General features: G+C 45.9%; 1 protein-coding gene across 2 annotated transcripts in view; it reads left to right on the top strand.

Moving 5' to 3' along the window:
- Positions 1-937: 937 nt before the first annotated feature.
- Positions 938-18,786, top strand: part of KCNK1 (potassium two pore domain channel subfamily K member 1) — a 46,110-nt gene continuing 28,261 nt past the window's right edge. The window contains exon 1 of one of the 2 annotated variants that reach the window (XM_074373142.1): positions 938-1,750. In XM_074373142.1, coding sequence (XP_074229243.1) covers positions 1,396-1,750 — 355 coding nt within the window. In that variant the 5' untranslated portion in view covers positions 938-1,395. The remainder of the gene's footprint in view (positions 1,751-18,786) is intronic. The other variant, XM_010952106.2, reaches the window with a different exon arrangement.

Here is an 18,786-nt window from a genome sequence, read left to right as displayed (position 1 = left end):
TGGAGAAAATTTGAAAAATATAAAAACATACAAGAAACAAAATGTCACCTGTTTACTCCATGGTCTTCCAAAGACAATTGTTAGAAGCTGGTTTTATTTGCAGTGGATCTATTATGCAAATAGGTCTATTTTACAATACAAAAATACAAATGTTTTACATATTTGAGATTCCTATAAGACTGAATCTACTCTGTACAGGAGATGGCTTCTGCTTCAATGGTCTTCAGACACACCTTTAATAGCTATATGGTATCCAAGCTGTAGAGATACCATAATTTAACCATTCCTGTTTTTGGAACAGTTAGATTGTTCCTGATCTTCATTATTTCATATTTAACATAGATATATATATTGTTTGTCAACAGTCGTGTCTATAAATCTTTACCTTTTTGATCATTTTTTGTTAGGACACATCAGGGAGACAGTATATAAACTCTTTCAAGGCTCTCGAAACGCATCCTCAAACTGCCTTTGTAAAAAGGGCACACCAATTTTGACTGTTGCCTACAGGAATACCCTCCTCCCCTTAAAAAGAAAAGCCACTTGGGAAAGCTCAGTCTCTTCTAGTAGTTGGCATATGGGGGCTTTCTTCAGAATTAGAGTTCAGAAATGTGACTTTTCCAAATCTCTCCCTTACTTTTCAGGTCCCAGGTGCCTGCCAGTCTTGAGATTCTGGTATTTTCACCATCATCCCTGGCACCAGATCGCTCAGTCCTCGGGACAGTAAGAGAAGGTGGGAAGTATTTCAGCGTTCGCTTTCTTCTTTTTTCTTTTCTTTTTTTTTTTTTTTTCTTTTTGTAATAAGGGCTTTGATGAAGAAATAAGTGGGAAAGTGTGGACCTGGGACCGGGTCTTGGACCCGCAGCGCGCTGCCCAGAAGTGATCGCACGTGCGCGCGCGTGCACACACACACACGCACGCAAGCACGCACGCACGCACGCACTCCCTCCCCACCCCGCCCGCCGTCGGCTCGGGCAGGTTGGGGAGCTGAACCCCGCTTGGGGGTGAGCGGGAGGCGGAGTGGCGGGGGTCCGGGAGGCCGGCGGCGGGACGTCGCCAAGGGCGGGGGCGTCCTGGCCGCGCGCTCAGCCCCCGCGCCGCTGCCGCCAAGTTTGCCCCCACGGTCCCGGGCGACTCTCCGGTTACCTGAGCCGGCAACCACGTCAGCGCCACATCATCTGGGCTTTTTATATTTGCGAGGAAACAGGAAAAGAAGGAAGAAAACGCTCTCGGGAGCGAGCCAATCGCAGGCAGACGGCGCTGCGGGCGGGCGCGCCGGGAGCGGGGCGGGCCCGAGGGGGCGGCCGGGCGGCCGGGCGGCGGGGCGGCGGGGCGGCGGGGCGGCGGGGCGGCGGCGGCTGGCCGGTCTGCGGCGCGGGCCTTGCGGCGGGGAAGATGCTGCAGTCCCTGGCCGGCAGCTCGTGCGTGCGCCTGGTGGAGCGGCACCGCTCGGCCTGGTGCTTCGGCTTCCTGGTGCTCGGCTACGTGCTCTACCTGGTCTTCGGCGCCGTGGTCTTCTCGTCGGTGGAGCTGCCCTACGAGGACCTGCTGCGCCAGGAGCTGCGCAAGCTGAAGCGGCGGTTCCTGGAGGAGCACGAGTGCCTGTCGGAGCCGCAGCTCGAGCAGTTCCTGGGCCGGGTGCTGGAGGCCAGCAACTACGGCGTGTCAGTGCTCAGCAACGCCTCGGGCAACTGGAACTGGGACTTCACCTCCGCGCTCTTCTTCGCCAGCACCGTGCTCTCCACCACAGGTAGGATGCCCGCCCGCGCCCCCCGGTCAGTTCCCCCGATCCCTTCTTCCTGGGGCCCCTCCGGCGCTGATCGCGAGGGGCCCGACTCCGCGGTGCCGGAAGCCGGCGAGGTGGCCTCAGAACGCGACTGGGGTGGCCGCCCGGAACTCTTGGAACGCAGTCCCTAACCCTTCGGCCTGGGCGGCTGCAGGGGTCCCCTGCTGCGCTCTCTTGTTCGTGCCACCCTCCACCACCCGCCCGGCCGCTGGCAGTCGGTACCCTGCGAGGGGGGAGGGTGGTGATGGAAACTCTGGTGCTGCGAGTGCGCTCTCCTTCCACCCCCATCCCGCCCGGCCGAGGCTGCGGGACTTAAGGATGACGCGTTCAAGGGTCACCTTACAGAGAGGGCCTCTCTTTCGCAGGTACCGAGAGATTTCGGCCCTTTTCTACCATGGGGGCGGCTTCAGGGGTACCCTAGTGACATCACTCTGCTCTTCGCAGGTGATCTTGGAGCGCACAGGCTGCTCCGGTTTCTTTAAGGAGCAGAAGGAGGGGTGAGGGAAGGGAGCATCCGATTGCCGGGGATCTGGCAAAATGGGGGCACCCTGATTCAGCAGTTCCCCCCCCCAACTTTCGGCCACCCTTAAACTTCCAACCTCACTTCCCTGGCACCGCTCACCCGGCTGGGCGTTCGCGAACGGAGAGCGTCCTAGGGGCGCGGAGCGCGGCCCCACGCCCCGCGGCGCCGGGCGGAAGCTGGAGGCTGAGTTGTCCCAGCTGTGGCCCATTGAGGCGCACACACCTGAGGGAGGTGTTATACAATGGTATTTGGATCCTGGAAAGTGGTCTTAAAGAGCATTCAGCGCAGTCTGGTCTCTTTGTCCGTGAGATCAAATCTTTGAACAGTCCTTTGTGGCTTGCACAAGGTCACACATACTTCTAGCTAGCCACTGGAGTTCTGGAACGTGGGCCTTGTGATTTCCCTGCCTGTTAAGTGTTGTACCCCACCCCCACCTTTATACTTGAATCGGCTTTACATTACTCCGACTCTTCCATCGCACCACGCCCTCCGCGCCTCCAGGGTTTAGGGCTTTATAATCCCCCTGGGCTAAACCCAGATGATTGTTCTGGTAATTATTTGGTAATAAGTAATGGTACAGTATCCACGTATGTCGTGTCAAACAGTGATTCAGAAGCCTAAGGCGTATTACTAAACTGACATGAGTTTACCCGACAATAAACAGAAGTGCATTTCTAGTTCTTACTGGAATTCTTTTTAAAGGTAGCTCTAAGATAGACCTGTTATCTTACTGTTCAACTTTTCGAACACTACTCTTTAGTTTTATTTCCAGCCCTTCTGCTTCTTTAAACCCACCCTCCCCCCACCCCCACCCCCGCTCTATTCCTCAGATCCTGTAGAACTCACTGTGCCTTTCCTTTGGAGTGTGCTACATTTTGTGCTACATTGAGAGTCATTCATTCTCTGCAGAAGGAAGTGCTTTCACTGGGCTGCAGGTCTACAACTGGGTCACAGTGTTGGGGAAATATTATGAAAAATGATGATAACTTTTAGTAGTTTCCAAGTAATGGTACTTCAAGGATAGAACAGGAGTAAGAACCGCATTATGAGGAAAAAGAACATGTTTGCTGTTCTGGGTGGGATTTTGCATCACTGATACACTCATGGCAATCTCAGCAGCATAGCACCTAATTAAAGGTCAAAAATACTAGTTTACATCTTGAACAGACAGTTATTTCCCAGATTCCCCTCTTTCCCTTTTTGGTTAGGAAAATCTGCAGTTCTGGTTGGAAAAAAAAAAAAGTTGGGAAAGATGTCAGTATTGGTATTCAGATTGCATTGTGGTTCCTAAGAAAGTCTGTATTCATACAAAACAAGAGTTCATTTAGGAAATCAGTGCAAGGGGCACTTAAGGATAAACTAGATGAAAAAGGTTTGCCTCTTGGTTTGTAAAATTAGCAAATCAATGAATTCTTGTCATTGATAGAATAGAATCGAATTGATTAGTTCAAATAGAATTCTAATAAAATTTAGAATTCTGTTCTAAATCAAAGATACTCTTCTGCTGGTTTTGTACTGACCCATTCATTATCTGACACGTTTGATGTTGCGTGTGTTTACTGGTTCACTGGCAGAGGATTAGATAATTTTTAGAGTGAATCTAGTATACGTCATTACTCAAAAAACATTTTCTGGAAAAGTACCAGACAACTCAAATGAATTGGAATTGTGGTTTCTGCTTCTCTTTAGGTAGATGTTAGCCATGGTATAATTTTTTTTCCAAACTCTTCTACCCCTGTTGATGGCAACTTAACTGACTTAACTCACCCAGACAGTCAGTGTAGTCCATTCCTGACTTGTCCAGAATGGTAAAAGTGAGCATCGCAAAGATGCAGTTCTTGATAGTCATCACGGTGATTCAGGAACACGAATGCCCTTACGGCAGAACCTTCTCATCCCACAATGTATAAGCTTCCATTTCTGGAAGGAACTGGGTAAAATCTTCATGGTCTATTTGGAAGAAGCCTTAAGTTGGCAATTCAGCAATATTCCCTTCATTCTGTGCTCTGCCAAGGCCTCTGAATTACTTCCAGCAAATAATTTAACATTTCTTTACTTCTCCTTGATTCTGAAAAGATACAGCAACGTCTATGCAGGAGTCATGAGAATGGAAGAAAGAGTGAAATCCGCATTTACCTTTTCAGAGGGAAGGGCTGTATAAAAAGAAAGGGAGGTATTATACACTCAAGGATTCCCACAGAAGTTTTATACTGTGGTCTTTTTGTCAGGGATTAAGGAAATAATGTCTAGGTGAAACTTGGAGAGTAAGAAATAATTTTCATTGAACTTGTCTTTAGTGGTCATATGAAATGTTAAGCCAATCTTATTCTTTTTTTTTAAACTGGAAGCTAAATTTGTTTTGTAGAGTAATACATATATTTTGTATAGATTACGTGGATAAGGAACAAAGGTGTCATTTTGAATGAGTCACAAGTTTTTTTTTAATTGAAATATAGTTGATTTACAATGTTGTGTTAATTTCTGGTGTACAGCATAGTGATTCAGTTATACATATATATAATTTTTCATATTCTTTTTCATTATAGGTTTTATAAGATATTGAATATAGTTCCCTGTGCAATACAGTAGACCTTGTTGTTTATCTCATTTCATTCTTTTTTTTTTTTTCTTTCAAGAGAGTAAAATGAGGATTTATTAAGCAATAGTACACTCTCAAGGGGAGAGTGGGCAGGCTCAGGTGTGCTGAGTTTCTTTGGCAGGTTGGTTACATAGGGTGTCTGATCTCATTCTTTCTTTTTTTTAATTGAAGTGTAGTCAGTTTCCAATGTTGTGTCAATTTCTGGTGTACAGCATAATGCTTCAGTCAAATAGGAACATACATATATTCGTTTTCATATTCTTTTTGACCATAAGTTACTACAAGATACTGAATATATTTCCCTGTGCTGTACAGTGTAAACTTGTTGTTTATCTATTTTATATGTATTAGTATCTGTAAATCTCGAACTCCCAGTTTATCCCTTCCCACCCTTCATTCTTAAGAACAGCCTGTCTTGTCAGTTTACTGTAAGTTTGCCTCTTTATTCATTCTCCTAAGCAAGGCTTTATCATACGGGGGATGGTAAAGACACAGTTTTTGTGTGTATATGACTATAAAGTTGCCACTGCCTTTGCTGCTTTGCAAGTGTGGGGCCCACGTGGTAGCATAGTCCCCGTTCCTGTCACTTGTAGGCCTGCTGCCTTTCATCAGGATGCTGCCTTCCCTGGTAGAAGAGAGGTTTTGAAACTCTTATTTATAAAAGGGCTCAGAAAAGGAACGTGATTTAGCTTGTTTATGGTGGCCTTTGTCTTGGTCAAGTCGACAGCTTACCGCAGTGCTGGAAGTTTTCAAAAAGAGAAGATGGGAAAAGAGATGTGGGGCAGTGCCTGATCCACCCTGCATTTCAGACTGTTTTCAGAAGGAGAAATGTTTTATCACCACCAGCAAATATTTATTGAGCTTTTAAAATCGGGGTGGGCAAACTGTCGCTTCTGGGCCAAATCGGACCCACCACCTGTTTCTATGCAGCCCGAGCTAAGAATGGTTTTCATATTTTCAAGTGGCTGGAAAAAAAAATCAAAAGAAAAACAGGACTTTCTGACACATGAAAGTTTTATGAAAATCAAATTTCAGTGCCCATAAACAAGTTTTTTTTTTACCAGCAAAAAATTTTAATGGAAAAGATATATTCTGTATTTAAAACTTTCATAAACAGATTTTATTGGTGTACAGCCACACAACCATGAGTTTCTGCATTAGGGTTGCTTCCCACCTATGTTGGCAGAGTTGAATAGTTGAGACAGAAACCATTTTACCATTGGCCTTTTGCAGAAAAAGTTTGCTGCCCCCTGCTTAAAATAATACTTGGAAGGAACTCAAAGTCCGAGAGCACCTAAGTGCTTTACTTCCTTTTGGAAAACTTTCTATAGGATAATTTTGCTTCGCAGGTTTGTGCTGTTTTTTTATGCAGTTTGCAACATTTAAGTTTTGCATGACCACCCCCAGCCGCTTCCACTATAAATGATTGTTTATTACAGGATGTGTCACTAGTTTCTGGTCAAATTGGTGACTCTGCCTTTTCTTTCTTTTTTTTTTTTTTAAAACAGTGACAAGGCTACATTTCATGTTGGGATTACCTTATCTAAAATGGGTAGTAAATACTGTATTATATCTGGAGCAGAAATGACCACAAGGAAGGAAGTCCCACCAAAAACACACAAGCAAACTCGATCAGCCAGAAGAGAGATCTGAAATCCCACACGCAGAAGTTGGCACTTTTTGTTCACAGGAGAGCCTTTGGTCTCGATTTTGAACCTTTACATTTAATTCTAAGAAATCCAGTTATCCGGCTTTCGAGCCCCTAACCGATGAAAGAGGGAAAGGCCTGGTTCCAGGCAAACAGGTTTGAAAGGTCACGAAAAGACACACACCTTAAAAAAACAATGATACTGTGTGCCAAGCAGTGTTTACACGTTACTTCCATGAATGGCCAGGAACTAACGAGGCGTAAGTGTCATTATCCTCACTTTACAGAGGCTGACGCGGAAGGGGTGGCTGAGTGACTTCTCTAACTAGGTCACAGAGCTAGAAGTGACTGGTCTTGATCTGAATCCAGGCGTGTCCAAATTAAGACTGTGAGTTTTGCCAAGTGTCTGGCTGGGAGAGGTTGCTACGGAATGCATCGTGCCTCCCCCAATTCAGAGGTTGAAGTCCTAACCCCAGCCCCTTAACGTGTGACTGTGTATTTGGAGGTAGGGCCTTTAAAAAGGTGATTCAGTTAAAATGAGAACACAATGAGAGGGTGGCACCTGCTAGCCAAGCAGAGAGGCCATGGAAGAAACCAAACCCGCTGACACCTTGATCTTGAGGAAAGAGAATTTTAAGGTCTTTACTGTTGTAGCCACCAATTTCATACGCCTGGAGAGGACATCATTGTTGTAGAAACAGTCTACTAATGAATGTCTTTGAGATAACAGGAAAAATATACTTGGAGGGGAGGGTATAGCTCAACTGGTAGAGTGCGTGCTTAGCATGCACAAGGTCCTGGGTTCAATCCCCAGTACCTCCTTCAAAAATAAATAAATAAGTGAACCTAACTACCTCCCGCTCCAAAAACAAAATATTTAAAGAAAAAAAAAAAGAAAAATATACTTGAACGTGCTTCTGTTTAAGAAAGCAGAGAAAGTGTGTGATACCCGCCTAATAATGATCAAAGAGAAGACATTTAGTGTTTAAGGTGTAAACCCATACCCGTCCCATACCTTAGTACTTGGAAGGTTCTTTTATTTCCCAAACTGTAAATATGCTGTTATCTATGCCGATTTTATGGCCCCTGGAACATACCGTTACTGTTATAAATGACTGTGACTTGAAAGAAATTATGTGATGCTTTTGTGACATAACCGTAAGTCTTGTCAAGCATGCAGTCTTGGATGAAACCGGTAACTGAGTGGGAAATCTGGTGCCTTTCAGGACAAGCAGTTTTATGGCCTCGCTTGTTGGACTGCCGTTGGGGGGAGAGCACCTGTTGTCTGGAGAGGGGAAGAGTGCTCTAAGGTTGGAGCCGGAGGAGGTGCTGGTGCTCGACTGTTCTGAGCTGTAACCACAGCAGCACCACGTGGGTCAGCTTCCTACAAGCTGGTTCCGGGCACAGAGATGCTGTCTCCATGGCATGCTGTCTTTGACACAGTCAAGAGTGCACTCTGCTAGAGACACCCTTCCGTCCCAGCTGTGGCCAGATCCATGCGATTCAGAGGTGCTTTGCTCCTGCGTGCACTGCTGTGAGGTCCCACTGCCTGCTTCTGGTGGGAGACAAGGGCTGCCTCTTTATCAAAAAGCAGGCAACTTCGGGGGAATCGTCTTGAGCCTCGCAATGCTGCTTTCTCCCTCCTGGACCCAGTTTGTGCCATGACTTCCTTTGTTCCTTTGGGATGGATCCCTTGTCCTCAGAGTTGGTGGCCACTCTCTGTCAGGGCAAGGTCATGCCCTCTGACCCAAGGTCAGAACAGAGAAGAGGGGGTGTCGGAGGTGGAGAGGGGGTCCTCTCCCTGAGCACGAATCAGAGCAGCAGGGCTTTGTCTGTTACCTTCTAGCCGTGTTCGTGTTTCTCTACTTTAATCTGTGAAACGGAATCAATGCTTCTATTAAAGAGATTAATTGGGCCGCGTCAGACGTTAGCAGTGGGTTCTAATTGGCTTCTCGATGCTTGTTCCCAGATCATTCTCTTGGCTTTGGCTCCTCGGGCTCAGGCTCGCTTGGCGAAATCAAAGCCTGCGCCCTGAAGCCTTGGTAGGTGTGTCCCCCGTGATAAGCTCTAGGCAGAAACCTCCCAGGGGACTCAGAAGCCCAGTTACTGCAGAGTTAATGTAACCATGGCTGGTGGGTGCAGAGCAGAGAAAGCCAAAACATGCAGAATTTTAAAATGCCAATTTTCACTTCTCTTGGGTGTGGCCAACAAATTGCGCACGAGAACTGGGTGGGAGGCTTTAATGATGGTGTCCAGCCCTCATTAGTGCTTATGTGATACTGTGACCTGAGGTAGGCTATTTAATCAAGTGGATGCCTCAGTCCCCTTTCCACTCAGCTCAGTGGAAGCCTCTTGTGGGTTATTCAGACCCTGGTTTCCTTGTTTGGTCTGAAGGGGTCTTTGGTGCAAACTTGCACGAAACGGGGGAGGTGGGAGGGTGGCCAGAGCCCAGGGCTGGGGCTGTGCGGAAGCAGATTCTCGTCCCTGTCTTCCCAGACCCCCTTTCCTCCTGCTCTTCGTCCCGAGCAGGGAGCCTTCTGCCTGCTGCTTCCCACAGCACCTTGCGTACCACCTTCGATGGGAATATTCCGTTCTTCTGTTTTCCTACCTGACCTCCCCCAGGAGCGGGCTGGAGGACGAGCACATCTTGGCCTCTCTCTGCTTCGTCTGCACTCAGTAGATCCTCAGTTAGTGTGTTGAAGGCACATCTCTTCACATGTCTGAGTCTGTTTCCTCTTCGGTCAAATGAGGAAGGTTCTAAAGGTGTTGTTCATTTCCAGGAGACCTGAGATATAATTTCATTGGGTTGATGAGGAAACTGAGGCCCAAAGTGCTTAAGTAACTTCTGAAGGTATTCAGATAAAAGCGGTTTAGCTGAGCGCCCGTGTGGACTCGGCGCCCTGTGAAGGGCCCTCGGGGATCTAAAGAGCAGAGCGGCGGGCATCCTGCAGCGAGTGCTCACTGAACGCTGGGGGAGCTCGCCTCCCTGGATGCGTCCATCTGGCAACGGGGGAGATGCAACAGACAAGACAGTAGGTCAGATGCATGTTGCGGGCCACAGGGATAAACTGTTAAGGAGAAACATCCTACAGCAGAGTGAGCCAGGAAGCCAGGGAGTGTGTCTCCGTGTGTGCTCGGGGTGGGTGCAGCCCGGGATGGTGGTCTTTGATGAGGAAGCCAAAAATCGCCTTCCCGAGAAGATGGCATTTGAGTGAAGGACTAGAGGAGGTGGGAGGGCCTTAGACAGCCCCCTGGGGAGCTGTGTTCTGGGACTAGATCCCCATAGTGGAGGGGCAGCTAGAAAGCCATTGTGGTTGGAGCCCAGGGAGGGGGCAGTGGTGAGGCCAAGGAGGAGAGAGAGAAAGGGGGCGGATGGCAGAGGACGCTGCGAAGTGTTCGGCCGTTCTCTGAGTCAGGTGGAAAGCACTGGGAGATGCTGAGCGACGGGATGATAGGATCTGACTGACTTTTCTAACATGTGCCCTCTGACTGGTGTTAGGAGGCCAAGGGTAAAAGCAGAGGCCTAAGCGGGGGAGACTGTTACAGTAACCCAGAGGGGGCGGATGGGTGGGTTGGAGCAGGGCAGTGGAAGTGGTGGTGAGAGGGGTCAGATTTCGGGTACGCACTGATGATGGAACCATCAGGGCTTGCAGATGGATGGGATGTGACTGGTGAGACCGAGAGTGGTCGAGAGGGACTCCAGGGTTTTTGATCTGAGCCCCTGATCATGTGGAGATGGAGGGGAAAGTCGGGGAGGGAACAGGCTTTTGGGTGGAGCCCAGGCGTGGGCCTGTTGAACTTGAGATCCCTACTGGGCATCCAGGTGGCCAGGAAGGATGCGCTCATGCCAGCGTGGGGTCCTGGGGAGACTGGCTCCTTCTGTTTAAACAGCGTACCGTGATTTCAGGCCACATCACCGGCTCATGTGTCTGACGGCAGAGGCTCAAGGCTCTTGAGGGATGACATCTGAACCTGTCCTTGAAGGAGAAATGGAGTGTCCTTAAGCGGAAAAGAGAGAAAAGATACTCCAGTTGAGATTGTGAATTCTCTGGGCCCAGTGGCCCTTTGAATGCATTTAACCACGGTTTAAACCAGGGACTTCAACTTTCAGGCTAAGAAGGGACATGTAAACTACGGTATTTTCTACTTTAATGTTATGTAAGCCTGTGTGGAAAACGGGGGTGGGAGCAGGGAGCGGGAAGGGCAGAAGGATCTGCTTCCTATTATCTGAAATTTAAAAATAGTATATTTAGTATTTGATATAGTTCAATATAAAACTTACATTGTATATTGTTTAAAGAACAACAATAAATATCTTTATTTAATTTTTTAAATTGAACCTTAAATTCTTTTTTTAAAGTTTTTTTTTTTTTTGTGGGGATAGATAATTACATTTATTTACTGGAGGGACTGGGGATTGAACCCGGGACCTCATGTGTGCTAAGCACATGCTCTACCCCTGAGCTATCCCCTCCCATCCCTGCCACCTTAGTACACTTTTCTTTAGGAGGAGCTAACATTACAGTTACCAAGGAGTCAATCTAAGTTGTTTCTGTTTTTAGGAAGTAAATAAGAAAAACATGAATTTTTTTTCCCCCACAAGGGATCTAAACATTTTAGAGTCTTTCAGCTTCAAATAAACACATTTACAGTTTGTCACTGATGGGGCAATTATCACATGACTCTGAAAACTACCTGTGTAATTTTCATTTCTTCAAAGGATGTTTTTAAGTTTGTGGAATTACCGCTTGAAATGATCCCGTTTGTTTAACAGTTCACTGCTCAGGGTCATCTATGCTCTAAGCGTCCTCCTCTTTTGAACCAATACTGATTTTTTGATGTCGCTGTAGCTTGTGCTTAACAGGAAGGAAAGCGGAATGTTTGAAACTAGAATTAAAAGGTTAAAACATCCTTGTAACTAACATTCTTCAAATGTTTGAGTGCCGGTAACCAAGGCACTCAATTATTTAAAGACTGGTTGGGTGGATTAAGTTAATTAAAGAAGCTGGCAAGGCTGCAGGTGCCGCACTGAGAGGTTCTGGGCGGGGAGAGAAGCCCCCACATCGCGACCCACCTGCCACCAGCGCTGTGACATGAGCCGTGACAGCAACACAGCCCACGGCAGCGGCACGGATGCCACATCACCCCCGCCTCGGGGACCTGCCACCTGGTGCGCCCCACCTCCGCCATGCAGCCTGCGCTGAAAGATAGAAAGAACAAAACTGCAATTACCTACAACAGTGACGGAAATGCAAACTCCTATGAGCCAATTGTGGAACGCAGCCTACACCTGCATTTGCTCTTCCAGCAGCTCCCGCCCGACACCTGTTAATTTGAGAAGATAACCTGAATAAGGCTAAAGAAAGATTTGGCACCTGAACTTGCACCGGGAGGTTTCCTTGCTCGCGTCACTCACAGCTGCGTCTTGTGTGTTGATTTGTGCTGTCTTCTCCTGGCCTGGCGGGGCTGTCGCGACACTCAGGGCTGGTGGGGGAGTGTGTTTCCCCCGGGTTTCTCCTGCCCACCCTGTGTGTCCCCTGCAGTGTCCAGCCGGCACCTCGAGGCAGTCTCCCTCCTAACCCGGGGCGGGGCTGGTGGTCCCTCACTAGCCCAGGGAGTGGAGCTGTGAAGCGTGGCTGTCCTCAGTGAGAGCAGCCTGAATTAATTAATACGAGAAAGTACAGCCCAGTGAGTGAAAAGTGTGAATTGTGAATTATCTTGAGGGAGAAGTTTTACTTTCAGAGGTACCAAATGATGCAACATTGACCAAGTAAATGCTGTTTAAAGTGTTCTTTGGGGAACTTTAAAAAGGAAGCCATGGCTTTCAGTGAAAGGTGGTGTGGATGGGGGCTGTGAAAACCTTGATCTGGGGACTGGGGCAAGTTATCTTCAACAAGAATCTGTTGATAACTTCTCTAGAGGTCAGGTGTTTCATCTGTGCAAGCAAAGGGCCAAGACCCTTCTCCAGGTCTGAGGTTCTGTGGTCCTGGTTCTGGGGAGGGTTTACTGAATGCTTATCTCCTGTATGCCTAACACATAGGGGCATGTGAAAATACCAAAACAGTTAACCACTGACCACCAAAAGCCAGCAGCACCATTGACAATAGCCAAGACTTGGAAGCAGCCTAAATGTCCATTGACAGATGACTGGATAAAGAAGTTGTGGTGTGCATACACAATGGAATACTACTCAGCCATAAAAAAGAGTGACATAATGCCATTTGCAGCAACATGGATGGACCTGGAGATTGTCATTCTAAGTGAAGTGGGCCAGAAAGAAAGAAAAATACCATATGATACTGCTTATATGTGGAATCTTAAAAAAAAAAGACACAAATGAACTTATTTACAAAACAGAAACAGACTCACAGACATAGAGAACAAACTTATGTTTACTGTGGGGAGAGGGGATGGGGAGGGATAAATTGGGAGTTTGCGATTAGTAGATACCCACTACTATATATAAAATTAACAACAAGGTCCTACTGTAGAGCAAAGGGAATATATTCAGTATCTTGTAGTAACCTATAATGAAAAAGAATATGAAAAGGAATGTATGTATAGTGAATCACTATGCTGCACACCAGAAACTAACACAACATTGTAAATTGGCTATACTTCAATCAAAAAAAAAAAAAAAGAAAGGAAATAAGGTGGGAAAAAAGCCCGCAGTCCAGCCGGGGAGGCTAAAGGAAAACAGAAAACTCTCAGAGCTGTGAATGGTGCAGGGCCCTGGTGGCAGCTGTAGGGTCTTGAGGGGAGGCCAGAGTGGGCTGAGGTGTTCAGGGACGCTTTATGGAGATGACCCAAGATGCGGTAAGGGTTAAGGTTTGGTGGGTGGCGCAGAGGAAAGCACGCTCTGAGGGAAAGGGAGGTAGGTGCAGCACTGGTACCCAAGGAGGAATTAAGATACTGTGAGGATGCAGGCCTCACCCAGCCCAGAGCCACCTGTGGGCCCGCGGCTGATGAAGAGACATAAAGGTGGAGGCGGGGGCCTCTAGTGTGGGAAGCGGAGTCTGCTCTTGACCCTGTTGGTACTAGGGAGCCATGGTGGGTTCCTGAGCCTGCACTACGATGAACATCCCAGCCTGCAGACTGGCTTGAAACAGGGAAAGCTGGAGGTGGGGGCCAGGGCTGTGCGGACTTGTGTGGTCATTCGAACACAGGTAGCTTGCCCAGAAGAAGAGACAGACGTGCCCAGAGGATCACCAGAATAAGGAGGGTTGCAGGGATGGGGCGGGGAGAGCTACGGGGAGACCTCACACAGAGCACCTAGCTGGACATAAATGGGGGCTCCCAGGCCCTGGGGCACAGTGGGATATGGGAGGTTGCTCCGGGCTAGCACATCAAGGATTTCACAGCCCGCACCCCATGTGAGGCCTGGGCAGGGAGCCACCCTGCGCCTGGTGATGGACATGTAGGTCCTGGTCGGGGATGTGCATGGCTGGGACCACCCCCGGTCCCGTGTTCCCTCACCTCCTCACACCTGTGTGGAATGGCCAGCCCCTAGACTTCCGTGTGCTTCTGGGGGTCATAGGGAGGCAGTGGGGAGCTGTGTCCCTCACCCCAAATTCTCGTGGATTTAGCCAGAGGACGAAGAATAAGTGTCCCAGGGCGTCGTGCCGGTGTTACTTGTAATTCATACGCCACCGAGTTACAAACTAGCATTTGTGAAATAGAGTAAGTATTCAGTGTTCTAAGTAGAATAGCCCTTCCCCAGACTGGGTTTCTGCTCTTACTTGGCTTTAAGGAAGTTCTTTTTGGACATACTAATATCTCAACTTCAGCCCAGCTCCTGAGTGACCAAGCTCTAGACTTGAAAAGAAACATAAATACATAAATGCAATTTTTTGCCTTTCGTAATTGTTAAAAGATGCTTTCTTAGTGCCTGGACTCAGATTCAGGCCTTCTGGCTTCTCTTTAATCTCTTAGCCTTCATTTTTGCTTAAGGGCATCCAATATTACAAGTCCCTTCTTCACAAGGGAGCTGGGATGGCCGGGCAACTGCATGAAAACTCAAACGCTTCGAGGAGAAGGCACCGTTTAGTATAAGCTTTACATTTATAAAAATACATAATAGTATATAATATATAATAAATTTATTTCACTTAAAATATTTTTCTTGTGTTTTCTGCCTCATCAGCTGTGATTATTTTTTTTTTAACCACACAAGTGGTCACAGTTGCAAGTCTCCTTTTCCTTCTTGCTGCCTTATTGGAAAGCTGTGAATTCAGAAAGTGTGTTCACGGTTATTCTCTCAGCCAAGGTATTTCCATTGTTCTCCGGTGAGTCTGAGAGTGATTCCAGCACGTGGGAATGTGGAAAAGCAAAGTTGGTGAGATTTTTGTATTCTCTTAAAGACCTGGCGTCTACCCTCTGAGGATCCACCCCGGTGAATCTCCGTGTTAGACACGCTCCCACCGCCCCCCAGGTCTCCGTGGGCAGGTGGATTCTCAGAGTAGTTAGAGGGCCGGGGAGTGTGATACAGAGCTCACCTGCAGCAGGTGAGAATCGGGGCGTTGGCATTTCCAAAAGGCTGATTAACTGGACTAGGTTAAATATTATTCCTATATCCTCACCCTTCCATTCTGTATGCTTTCTTGAACAGAAAAAAAAGAAGTGTGTTATCTCTGGCCCTGAGAATTTTGCACCATCCATAGTCTGCTTCATTTCTACCAATGTTGGCAGTTAGTGATTCTAAAAATCACGATGGTGACTGGTGATCATACTGCTTCCTTCCCTTGGCCACCAAGTCGTCGGGTCCCGATGACATTGGAATATACCCAGGCGGGGCGCGCCACTCACTGGAGAGCTAATGTTTGTTTAGCTGTTGGGGAAAAGGATGAGAATCATTGCTCAAAGGCAAAAAGTTTGGGGGGGAGTGAGGGTTTAGTTCAGTGGTAGAGTGTGTGCTTAGCATGCACAAGGTCCTGGGTTCAATCTCCAGGACCTCCATTAAAAACAAAAAAGGCACACAGTTTAATTGGATTCACCTCATTATAATTCTTAATGGTGGGATTTTTAAGTCCAGCAGTTATCAGCTCAAAAACAGAAGAAATGAACTATAGCTTGTGCCCTAATTCCTTAAAGATGAGTATGCAGTGGGCTAGCTCACCGTAAGTTAATTGAATTCCTGCTGGCTGGTGTTTGTGATGGTTCTGAAATCGACTCTCCCTTCTACCCACGAGTGCGGTAGAGTCGGTCCTCCTTGCATGTTTCAGAAGGTGGCGTGCACTGGGGTATACGGTGAGACAGCTTGCTTTTGAGTTTTCCCAGGCGCCCCTCTTCTCCCCTCACCTGTGAAATGAGGCTGGGCTGGAATCTCGCGACGTGTTTGTAAAAGCAGCATCCTCACCCTTCTCACTGGTGGGCTCCTTGCTCCCTGTGGTCTCATTAAAGGCTGATGGGGTCTGCCTTTTCCCCAGCTGGTGATAACTCCATTTCCCATTAAATGCAGAGGGAGAGAGTGTCATCCAGAAGCTTCAGGGATGAGGCTGTCTTCTAGTTCGATCCCCTCTGGTTGGGACAGTGCTGGGACCACCTCCAGCCTTTCTTCCCCATCAGGCTTCTTTGCAGTTTAGCTCAGAACTTAGCTTTTGGAAGCTTCTCATCTCTTAAGCAGGCTTTTCCTTTGATGATACGAGCTGGGAGACCATACTCTGTATTCTCAGAAATGTTTTGAAATCTGTCTTCCCAGTGTTTCTTGTCTACTCTGCACCAGAGCTTCCTCCTTGGCCCTTCCAAGGCTAGGTTAGCTGTTAACTTTGGTCTGAGTCCCTGTGTTGTTTCAGTGAAAGCTGTATTCATGGCTAATGAGTGAATTGTGTGAAAATAGCTGTGGGCTCCTTGAGAAACTTGGAGTGGAGAGGAGGTTACAAGCAATACAGGTTCATTTTGTGACCCTTAGAAATCTACCCTATAATATAATACTATAATTTATATTATAATATTGTAATAAACATGGGATGCAGAGGACATTCAAAGCAATACAGTTTCATTTTGACCCCTTAGTAATCTGCCCTATTATATATGTAATATATTTTGTAATATTAATATGTGTATGCATTAATATTTATATATTAATAGTTATTAATTTATATTTTATATTATATGTTATAGGATAGATTTCTGTACCTTTCTATCTTATAATATTTAGATGTATTATGTATTATATAATATTATCTATTAATAGTATAATATATAATGTATAATAGGGTAGACCTAATTATATTCATTATATATTAATAATTAAATATTATTAATATTTATCAAAATATGTATTTAAATATTTATTGTATATTATGTATTATGAGGTAGATTTAATCATTTATATTAATAACAAATATTTAGCATTTATTAAAATGTGTATTTATTAAAATAAATAGTAATAACTATTTTATATATTATATAATGATGTAATAGACGGACTTGGCATTTGCATCCTCTGACAGGTATGAAACAGGAAAAAATATGTAACAGAAATTAGCATTTTAAGAAGAAAACTCCTTTAGAGTATGAATTTTAGGTCTCTTACCCAGGGCATTCTCATGTAGGTCAGCACATTTAAAAGAGCCAGATTAACGTAATAGACTTGGGAAATGTTGATAGCTCATTAAATCTAATGTTTATTTTTCTGAGGAATTCCAGAAATAGTCTCAAAGCTGACAATATTTATTACATTCCTTAAACTGTCAGTTTTGTAAGACAGAATTTGGAATCCCATTGGATCCTTCTCTTTTGAAGAACAAACTCATGGTGCTAATTTATCTAAAATAGTACCCTGTGAAATGTTGTATTTACTTAGTGTTTAGGGATAGTGTGAAAAGGAGCCAAGTTTGAGTAGTTTCCAGTGTCTAAAATGCCATGTTTTATTTTTCAAGAGGTCCTTTTTTTCGGGGGGGGTGTTGTTTGAGGGAGAGGAGATGGTTGGAAATGAGTTGATACCAGAGGCTCAATATTTAAGAAGAAAACACTCATGCTCACTCCCCGTTGGCGCCCAGGAAAACCATTTTTGCTTTCAGGACCATGAAGAGGGAGTTAACGTTGTCAGGTTTCCCACCAAACAATGGTTCCATTTATTCACTTACCGAGTATTTGCTGGGTACAAGCAATTGTGAAGAGTTTGGCAGTGACAGGGTGTGAGATCAGGAGATAATAAGAAATCTAAACAATGAGAATATTTGCATTTTGATTTTTCAAACTGCTCTCACTAACATTGCATCCTTCGATTGTTGAAATGTGTGGACAGCAGGGCAGCCCTCAGTTATCCCTGTAGTCTTAAAGATGGGAATGAAAGTGTCCTGTTTAACCGGGAGCAGTTAGGAGTGGAGTGTGACTCAAACCCCAGTGCTCGGACAGTCCTGGGAGGCTCTTTGGGGGAGTCGGCTAGGTGTGGAGACCAGAACCTTCGGTGGAAGGGGGGCTCCTGGGGTCATGGCCACTCAGTGCCCTGCGTATGGTGACTTTTAAGTTTATTAAGCTCCTCGGTTCTTCTTGGATCACTAGGGGACCTCCACTGCTGCTAATGACCGTGTCCTTACCTTCCTGCGAATCACAATGTAAAGTTGAAATAAAGTCAAGACCGTCTCTTGAGCATCTGAGTATGAAGTGGTCATTTTGTCCAGATGGAATGAAATAGAAAGAAATAACTGTTTCTCTCTGAAGTTAAATGGACATATTATAACTCCTCGTGGATATTTAAGGCTTCTACCCATCGGCCCAACTCCAGAAGAGAATGTTGAAATAGAAGTAGTTCTCTGGTCCAACTTATCCACTGTTTTAAAGCCAGTTCTTTAAAATGGAATTGTCTTGAGGTGGGGAAGGGGTAGAGCGAGCACCGAAGATTTTTAGGACAAAGAAGCTACTCTGGATGGCACTATAATGTCATTATACATTTATCCAAGCCTATAGAATGTATGACACCAAGGAATCTTTAAAAAAAAAAATGGCACAAATGAACTTATTTACAAAACAGAAACAGACTCACAGACATAGAAAACAAACTTATGGTTACCAGAGGGGAAGGGGGAGGGATAAATTAGGAGTTTGGGATTTGTAGATACTATGTATAAAATAGAAACCACAAGGTCCGGCTGTAGAGCACAGGGAACTATATTCAATATCTTGTAGTAATGAAAAAGAATATATATATATGTTTAACTGAATCACTGTGCTGTACAGTAGAAACCAACACAGCATTGTAAATCAACAATACTTAAGTAATGAAAAAG

Source organism: Camelus bactrianus, chromosome 11 (assembly GCF_048773025.1).
Source record: "Camelus bactrianus isolate YW-2024 breed Bactrian camel chromosome 11, ASM4877302v1, whole genome shotgun sequence".
Lineage (NCBI taxonomy): Eukaryota > Metazoa > Chordata > Mammalia > Artiodactyla > Camelidae > Camelus > Camelus bactrianus.
The sequence above is the reverse complement of the archived record's forward strand: the minus strand, read 5'-3'. Positions and strand labels throughout refer to the sequence as shown.